Raw genomic sequence first — 9,971 nt, 5'->3', positions numbered from 1 at the left:
GGGAGGAAAATTACGGCCGGTGCAGATAAAGGAGGTTTCCCACTGCATCGCGAGACCCGCCCGGTGACAATGGGACACGGCGAGAATAGAGGAGTGACGGCTGGGCGCGGTGGAGGGAGGGAGGAGAGGTGACGGGCCTGAGAGAAGGTCGAGGAGGTGGTGCAGTGGAGGCTTTGTTTCTGGTGCAGGTAATGGCGCTGCTGTGTGGAGGGGAAGCGGATTACTCTGTGTGCCTGCCCCTCCTGTCATGTCCGCACTCCGTCCCTCTATCCGCTCATCCATCCGTCCGTTCGTCCTCTCTGCGTCCATTCATCCATCCATTTTTTTTTTTGTGTGTGTGTGTGTGTGTATGTGTGTGATTCACTTACATTTGTCTTCTTGGGCTGAACTACAAGCTTATATGACCTGAGCACTTGTTTTTTTACCCTGGGTTACTTGCTTGTGGCGGTGCTGTGTGACACATCCCCAAACTAATATTCGCTAACCACTCTCTGATGGATGGACAGGTGGAGAGGTATGAATCCATCCGTCTACACTCTGGGCGGGTATCGAACTCGGGATCTTGGTTGTGAGCCCATTGTGTGTGTGTGTGTGTGTGTGTGTGTGTACGTTTAGCTTTAATGTTACAATAGTTGATTTTAAACAGTTAATTCTCCCACATTCCTCCTCCTGTTTTTCCTCTTCTTCACTGCTCATTACTGTCAACGGTTCTCTCTCTCTCTCTCTCTCTCTCTCTCTCTCTCTCTCTCTCTCTCTCTCTCTCTCTCTCTCTCTCTCTCTCTCTCTCTCTCTCTCTCTCTCTCTCTCTCTCTCTCTCTCTCTCTCTCTCTCTCTCTCTCTCTCTCTTTTTCTGTTGTCAAGCTCCTCCTCCCTACCTACCACCGCCGCCGCTGTTCCCCTCACGTCTCCAAACCATCACCTCAGACAAGGGCACGCCTCAGATCGCCTAAGCCTCCCTGCATTGTGCTATTCCCTCCCTTCTCTGCTTCACCCTCCCTCCTTGTTCCCCAGCCCCCCCCCTCCCCCCCCCTTTCTTCTTTCAGCCGCCCATCACCATTGCCTCCGCCGCCATCACCACCTGCCGACGAGAACATGCAGATTTTTTTTTTCTCTCTCTCTCTCTCTCTCTCTCTCTCTCTCTCTCTCTCTCTCTCTCTCTCTCTCTCTCTCTCTCTCTCTCTCTCTCTCTCTCTCTATCTATCTATCTATCTATCTATCTATCTATCTATCTATCTATCTCTGTACTGATATCTATAACTTTTTTTTTTTTTTTTTTTTTTTTTGCATTATGCACATTTTATTGTTTTAATTTCTATTCTGATATCAGTGAGTCACTAAAAAAGGTATAATTCTAGTGATGCCCGGCGCTTCACTAAAATTCTGGACGAGGACGAGGAGGAGGGAGGATGGGTCTGGTCTTGGTGACGGGGCGGGGTGAGAGGGGCCGTGGTTGGGGTGCAGGGGACGACGGGTGGGGTGATTGTTAGGGGGCGGCGGCTGGGTGGGCTGCGTTCGTGTTTGCAGGCGGGTGCGGCGGGCGGGGGGTATGGCGCTGGGTGTGGGCAGGGCAGGGTGTGGCTGTTGGGTATGGGTCTGGTCCAGGGTGGGAGCTAGGTGTGGCTGTTGGGTATGGGTTTGGGCTAGGGTGGGGGCTGGGTGTGGCGGGATGGTGAAGGAGCTGGTCGGGGTTGGAAGGAGAGGAGGAAGGGGGAGGTAGGGAGGGGGGGGTAAGGACAAGGCCTGGCTGGTGCGTAGGCCGATCGGGGCATCACTGCGGTCGACGGCACCCCAATTTTACGGCCGCGTGCTCATTTCTTACCATTTTTTTTAGTTTTATTATCGCATCTTATTTGCATGCCGCCGGCGAGGGCCATGAATATATGGGCCTAGGCGAGGGCCGCAGGGGAGGGAAATCCGGGAGTCAAGGCCTGACCGCAAGATTAAAAAAATGTGGGTCAGTTTCTTTAACGGCTCCCGGCTACCAAGGGGCGAGGTGAGGGGGTGAGGGGCGGGTGCATTGGTGGGGGCTGCGTGGTGCGGGGTGGCGACTGTGGGAGTGGAGACTGTGCGCTTTGGGAGGAGGTGCGTAGTGTGATGTAGTGGGGGCTGTGGTGGTGGTGATGTGTGGTGTGGTGTAGTGGGGGCTGCGTCGTTGGTGATGTGGGGGATACAGTGTAGTGTGCGTGGGGAGGGTATTGTGGTGATGGGTGGTAGTGGCTGGGAGGTAGAGGTGCTGTGTAATGTGGTGTGGTGTGGTGGGGACTGTGTCGGTGGGGATGTGCGGGATACAGTGGGGTTTGTGGGGAGGTTATTGTGGTGTGGGGTGGAGCGAGCCGTGTCGTTGGCGATGTTAGAGGTATATTGTGACGTGGTGTGGGATGTGTCTAGCGGTGTTGTGGAGTACATTATGGCGCGGTGATGGGATGTGTTGTAACTGGCGGTGTTGCTGGGTACATTATGGCTTGGTGGTGGGATGTGTCTAGTGGTGTTGTGGGGTACATTATGGCGTGGTGGTGGGATGTATCAGGGGGGTGTTGGGAGTACTTTATGGCGTGGTGGTGGGATGTGTCAGGAGGGTTTTGGGAGTACATTATGGCGTTGTGGTGGGATGTGTCGGGGGGGGGGGTTGGGAATACATGACGGTGGGATGTGCTCCAGCCTGTCAGTTGTGCAGGCGAATTTTATTTTTAGTGGTTGCCTTAATGTATGACTTAACTGGCTCACGCTGCCCCCGATGCACCTCTTGACGGAAGTCGCTGAAGTAAGGGTATATTGATGACCTCAACAGCATGTGGGCAATCTTCCGGCTCTCGGCGATGGTTGTGAATTATCGTCACCTTCGTAAACAAACCGCCTAAGTCATTATTTTCTACTTAACAGGAAATCAGAAAAAAATGTCATTATCTCATTTGTCTTAAGATTTTAGGCAGACATGAAAAGGCCAATTCTAGAACACTCAAACCCTGAATAACGAAGGCAACTATACAAAAATGGGCGTCACATCATGAAAAATCGATGTAAACAAAAACCTGGAAATTGCTGAAAAATAACTTAGGCGATTATTTCATGAGGGTGACGTTATGCTGCTTGCTGTTGGTGTAAGACTTAAACCCGGGTCTTCATGATTACCACGTCCGCCTCCACAAGCTAGCTATCCATGACCCTTTTTTAAATCAGTCTTCTTGTGACAGATCGTTACTGGGAAAAGTTAAAATCACATCGGTGGTCGTGGGGCTGCCGTGGACGTGTGTGTGTTGGGTTATTTTCTAAGTTAGCTTGAAACGGAGTAAAGTTGCTGAAAGGTTGTGGTCAGTGGATGCTGGAAAGTTAAATCATACTTTTGAATGTTGGCCGTCGTGGGCGGAGCATATTCTTCAAGTTATCGTGACCAGACTATAGGTGCTGGATAGGGTGGACGCACAGAAACTATAGCACTGAAACAACACCGAAGAAAGAAGAATCACTGAGGCATAAAGGGAAGAAACTCGTGGCTATAGGTGCTGGATAGGATGGAAGCAGAGACACTAGAGGACTGAAACTACACTGAAGAAAGTAGAATCACTGAGGCATAACGGAAAGAAACTCGTGACTATAACTGGATAGGATGGAAGCAGAGACACTAGAGGACTGAAACTACACTGAAGAAGAACTCGTGACTGTAACTGGATAGGATGGAAGCAGAGACACTAGAGGACTGAAACTACACCTAAGAAAGTAGAATCAGTGAGGCATAACGGGAAGGCACTCGTGATGCCATTAAAGGGACGACTTAATAGAGGGGGCAATAAAGCATTCAGCGACGAGGTAATGGAGCTGAGGGTGAATGGAGAACGTTGTCCCCTGAGGTATTAGTGCAAACACGGCGGACAGCTTAAGTACGGGTTATCTAAACATGTGAACCCACCTGAGAGAGAGAGAGAGAGAGAGAGAGAGAGAGAGAGAGAGAGAGAGAGAGAGAGAGGGTAGATTGGATATGTTTGTTTGTTTGTTTTCAGTGTTTTTTTTTTACATAATGACCTGTTTCCGTTACCAATAATAGCGTGTGTGTGTGTGTGTGTGTGTGTGTGTGTGTGTGTGTGTGTGTGTGTGTGTGTGTGTGTAAGTTTTTGGCGCCATTCTCTTTTTTTACTATTCCTAAGTTTTCTTTTTCTTCTTCTTCTTCTTTTTCTTTTCCTTCTTCCACCTCTTCCACTTTCTCTTACTCCACCTTTCTTTGTTTATTTTTCTATTATCATCTTCATTGTCACCAGTAGCATCATTTTCTTATTATCAAAACCTTCTTCTTCTTCTTCTTCTTCTTCTTCTTCTGCGTCTTCTTTTTCTTCTTCTGCGTCTTCAATTTTTATCCATCATCTCTTCCTCCTCCTCTTTTTACTTGTCCTTGTTTCCATGTTTCTTCTTTTTACCCTCTCCGTTGTCTTCCTCTCTCTCCCTTCCCCGGGTAGGCCTATGGAGTGCGGCTAAAAATCTCGGGCTGCTCGTGATCCTCCTTTCTCTAGGCGAGGAAGGGTGACACTATATAGGGGGCAGGGGGGGGGAGATCGGACAGGTGACGGCCTAATAGTTGGTTGGCCCTCCCCCCCACTCTCTCATTTCGGCCTGGCGTTCCTCTCATCCTGTCTGTCTGTCCATCTCTCTGTCGCTCGCTGGCTCTTGGTCTCTATCGCAGCGCCACAGATTTTTTTTTTCCCAGTGAGTTTTTTTGTTGATGTTGGTTTCTTCCCCCGGGGTGAGTGCGTGTGTGTGTGTGTGTGTGTGTGTGTGTGTGTGTGTGTGTGTGTGTGTGTTTATTTATATCCGTGTTGTCTTGAAGTGTCTCTGCTTGTTTATTTATTTCCGTGTCGTCTTCTTGTAGTGTTGTCTTGTAGTGTCTCTTTGTTTATTTGTTTCCGGGTCGTCTTCTTGTGTTGTCTTAAAGTGTCTGTTTATCGCCGTATTGTCTTGAAGTCTCCCTGTTCGTTTCTTTATTTCCGTGTCGCCTTCTTGTGTTGTCTTGAAGTGTCTCTGCTCGTTTCTTTATTTCCGTGTCGCCTTCTTGTGTTGTCTTGAAGTGTCTCTGCTCGTTTCTTTATTTCCGTGTCGCCTTTTTGTGTTGTCTTGAAGTGTCTGTTCGTTTCTTTATTTCCGTGTAGCCTTTTTGTGTTGTCTTGAAGTGTCTGTTTTCTTTTGTTTCCGTATCGCGTTGCTGTGTCGCTATCTCGCTGTCTGTCCCCTTCGCTTCGTCTGTAGGTTTCCTTTTACCATTCTCGTATCTCCTTATCTGTCTTTTTATCTGTATCTCTCCACCTCTGTGTCTTCCACTGGTTTGTCTTTCATGCTATTTATATCTAACAATCTAACAATCTGTCTACCGGCCTACTTACTAACCTATCTTATTGGTTGATCTATCTTCACCCATCTCTGTTTTCTGATATATTTATGTATCCAAATTTGTGTATTTACTCATATCTATCTATATATCTACTGCTTATACACATTTGTCTTTCTGTTCGTCTAGTTTGTCTGTGTTTGCGTCTCACTGTAATCTTGTGTGTCTATCTTTCTATCTAAATATATATACTCATCTATCTATTTATATGTCCTAGTACATCTGATTACTTGTATGTGTGAGTATTTGTGTATGTTATTATGTTAGCCCGAACGCCTGCATGAACGAATGATTGCTTTGCTTGATCGACGAGTAACAGTTTATCTGACTATCTGTTTTTCTGTCTAAACACTTAATTTTCTGTGGTATATCAGTGTTCTCTTGTCCGTTTTCCTACATTTAATTTCCTCCTCCCGTCCTGTTCTGCACCACGCCAAAGCCTCGTCTGGCGAACTCTCCGCGTCCTCCCATCAAGCTCCCTTTCTTCCCCTTCCCCTTCCTCCCTTCCCTCCGCTTTGGCCTCTGCTCCCGCCTTTCTTCCCTCCCTTCGCATGTGGAATCAGCTCCTACGCCCCACGTCCAATACATTATCGCAGCTCCCTTCCTCTCCGCGGCGTAAACAGTAAATAGGGTTCTTTGCATAATGGGCGTCGCCTCCCGCCAGCCGGAGCCTTCACGCGAGGGCGCACCCCCCTTCTTTCCCGCTTTCCTTTCCTTCTTTTCCTTCCGCCGCCGCTTGGAGGGCGGCGGTTGTAGCAGCGGCTGTGGCTGAGCGATGGATGCCTGAGGACGGGAAGGGAGGCCGGACAGCTGGTGGCGCCGGATCATAGGTCGTCCTCAACGGTTGGCTGTTTGCATCTGTGAGAGCATCGTGACCAGAGGGTTAAGCACACACACACACACACACAGAGAGAGAGAGAGAGAGAGAGAGAGAGAGCACCCCCCCCTCCCCTCCTCAGAACAACAACCACTTCTAATGCTACAACTACAAGACCACTACAGTTTTATCTAGGCACACGTTGCTCGGAGACTCCCAAACCCTCGCTTCCTTCCTTCCTTCCCTCCTTTCTTTACTTACTCCCGAGACCCATGCCTCTCATCCTTCCCCTCCACTCCTGCTCCCTCCTCCATATCCTCCCCTCCTTAACCCCCCTCCCTATGGGCCGCACGGAGCCAAAACAAAGAGGGAACCAGTTTAATACCGGACACAAAGGAAGAAATAGCACAGTCTGCCCCGCCACCCGAAATTGGGCTGGGCAATCATCTAATGCGGCAACTCCCAGATGAACGGAGGAGGGGAAAAAAGTACGGGTAGGCCTATGTGTGGCTGGCGGGCGATGGGCGGCAGATGGGTTGAGGTGGGCGGTGGGCGGCGGATGGGTTGAGGTGGGCAATGGGTGGTGGATAGGTTGGGATGGGCGGTGGATGGTGGATGGGTTGTGGATGATGTGCATTTTATTTTTTACAGCAATGAAAGCAGCTCAAGCAACATAAACTGATTGAGCTGAAGTGGGCGATGGGTGGTTCATGGGCGGAGGTGGGCGGTGGGTAATGATTGACTTGGGGTGGAAGGTGCATGGGTGGGATTAGGTGGGCGGTACTGTTTCTCTAGGGTGGGATTATATATTTTTTTTGTGCGTGTGGGAAGTGGATGATTTGACGGCTAATAATGAATGGGTAGCAAGGTAGACAGTCACAGGATAAGGGTTCAGGTGGATGAGCGGATGAATGGATGTGTGTGTGTGGGGGCGAGGGTTGAGGGGGAGGTGGATGAGAAGCAAGGAGTGTAGTGGCATAAGCTCGAGTGTATTGAGTGTGTGTGTGTGTGTGTGTGTGTTTTTGTGTGTGTGTGTTACGTGACTCCTAGACAATACAGCGCGCTACTAACTTGTTTTCACTCTTTTGTCTCAGAATAAGCGTTAGTGATATTACACCCTGTTATGCTCTCTCTCTCTCTCTCTCTCTCTCTCTCTCTCTCTCTCTCTCTCTCTCTCTCTCTCTGTAAATTGCAACGCCTTACGTAAGAAATAATGAAGACAAGTTTTAGTGATTTGAGAGAGAGAGAGAGAGAGAGAGAGAGAGAGAGAGAGAGAGAGAGAGAGAGAGAGAGATGGGGTCACTGGATGAATGAGACGTAGAAAATATTATGTAGGAAGGAAAGAATTAAAGGAAGACGGTGAAAAGAAAGGAAAAGGTTGCTTCCTAATATCTAGTTCAGAGGAGCATTTTTTTAATCGATGTAACTAGGCCTACCAAGACTTCTCAGGCCTAGAAAATAAAGGGGAGGACTGTAATTTGGGCTTACCCTTCCCCCCTCCCCTCCTACCCTCAGCTCCTCCCCTGCCTCCCCCCCCTGATAGAGCCCCCCCCCACCATTGTTTCTCGCTCTCTCTGGACGCACGAGACACAACTTGGCGTCTTCTTGGTCCGATGGCCGCGACTTTCTTTTTTTTTTGCGTTTTTTTTTTCTTTTTTTTTTTCCTCCTCTTACTTGAACATTAAAATTATGGTAATAGTCATAATAATAATAATAATAATGATAATGATAACTTTAGTAATAATGATCATAATTATAACGTTATTGGAATCTGTTATTGTTATGATTTGTAATAACTAATACCGACAATGATGTTTCTACCACTACAAATTCTGCTGCTTCTGCTAGTAGAATTCTCATAATTCTTATAGTATTAATGGTTGTTTTATTACTTTTGTACCATTGTTATTGTTCATCTATTATCATTATCAAATATATAGTTATTTATATCATTATACTCATCATGTCATCATCAGTGTTGCAATTATCATCATAAACACTGCTATTACCGCTACTTTTTGTATACTCTTGTTACTGCTACTGCTGCTGTTGCTTCTACTACTACTACTACTACTACTACTACTACTACTACTACTACTACTACTACTACTACTACTACTACTACTACTACTACTACTACTACTACTACTACTACTACTACTACTACTACTACTACTACTACTACTACTACTACTACTACTACTACTACTACTACTACTACTGCTTCTACTACTACTACTACTGTTTCTACTACTACTGCTACTACTACGGCTACTACCACCACTACTACCGTTTCGTGCACGTCATTGTTTTATTATCGTGTTTGTTTTTTGTTCTTCACGTTAGTATTTTGAAAGCACACCTGATCCTCGGCAACCTGGTGATGGTCGGAAAGAGTTGTACGTTGCCTTGATTTCAATCTTATATATACATACCTTCAATGTATGCTATGCTGCTTGTCTCTATTGGGACTTTTTAATAGACATTATATACGTAGCGGTCTATATACATACATACATACAGATAGTCAGACAGGCAGACAGAGACGGACAGACAGACAGACAGACATAGAGAGAGGTTGTTGGTAATGCACTGTCCTTCCTTTTAATTTTTTTTTTTTTTTGTTTTTTTCGAACGTGTTTCCTGGGTGTTAGGTATGGGCCTGTCGTGCTGCAGAGAAAGGGGCCGTAACCGAGGGTCCAGGGGAAAGGAGGGCGATGGGAGGGTGTACAGGCTGGAAGGGGGAAGAAAAATACCCGGGCCTTTGCTCCATTAGCAACAACAGTCTGCCGTCTCGTAAACCAGGTTATGTAATGGTGATCGATTCCGCCTTCGTGGAACTTCTGAATTACGCTGATAATGCCGGCGGTGGTTTATCCGTGTGTGGGTCTATTGGCCGAGCCTTGTACAGCGTAAATTGAAGGGCTCTGATTCACCCACGAAATTATCTTATGTAAGACTCACGTGTACCAACTGTTAACCTATCCATGAATCACTGTGACATTCCATTGAAAGTTTCATTTTAATTAACACCGACCACGAAAGGTCATGACAGCTTTGTTTGTTCCCCTCATTAGCTGTCCCACAAGTGAAGGAATAAATCCGTGTCTCGTTAGCGAGCTTGAATTCATATGACTGACATTTGCCTTCTGTCTTTCATCATGGCTTAAAGACAGGAAAGGGCTATTTTTACCATTATGTGTAAGCGATAGCCTTTCAGGGGCTCAGATACGAGGCATATCCTTATCGCTCTTTCTTTGGTTCTGTCGGCTGTACCACGCGTGCGACGGCCAGTTGACAGCTCTCTTTATAATTGTTATTTTTCTTATTGCCACTATTATGCATGAGATGTAGAGTGAGGGCTTCTTTGGCTTGTTAAGATCAGTTATGTGTCCGACGGAAATTTCTTAGGAGCTTCATTCTTAAACCGGTAGCTGCGGGGGTCATGTTTCTTAGGTTAGGTTAGGGAAAATCATCACTCGCAAACCATTTCATAATATATATCAACGCATGTGTGATCAGTTTATGCATCATCTATTTTGGGAGGTTTATATCATGGCAGAAATTTGGCCAGTCGCTGATACCGTGTTAAGCCAGTCACAAATACGACACAGTAAACTAATATATATTCAGAGAGAGAGAGAGAGACGAGGAGGGAGGAGCTCCAGGACGTGTCCTTCAAAGCGTGCAAGTGATCATGTAGATGGGAATAATACATACGTGATTTTTTTTTGCGAGGGAATGTACCGAATGTATAATGCTCTCTCTCTCTCTCTCTCTCTCTCT

The 9,971-nt window shown here is 46.9% G+C and overlaps 1 protein-coding gene across 1 annotated transcript; it reads right to left on the bottom strand.

Moving 5' to 3' along the window:
- Positions 1–1,323: 1,323 nt before the first annotated feature.
- LOC126998707 (uncharacterized) lies at positions 1,324–2,591 on the bottom strand. The gene is made up of 3 exons (XM_050860696.1): positions 2,545–2,591; positions 1,983–2,217; positions 1,324–1,620 (listed from the first exon to the last, which is right to left on the bottom strand). Exons 1-3 carry the CDS (start codon positions 2,589–2,591, stop codon positions 1,324–1,326), a joined length of 579 nt encoding a protein of 192 aa, XP_050716653.1.
- Positions 2,592–9,971: the final 7,380 nt, after the last annotated feature.

Source organism: Eriocheir sinensis, chromosome 15 (assembly GCF_024679095.1).
Source record: "Eriocheir sinensis breed Jianghai 21 chromosome 15, ASM2467909v1, whole genome shotgun sequence".
In the NCBI taxonomy this organism is placed as follows: Eukaryota; Metazoa; Arthropoda; class Malacostraca; order Decapoda; family Varunidae; genus Eriocheir; species Eriocheir sinensis.
This window is presented reverse-complemented; position numbering and strand designations above follow the sequence as displayed.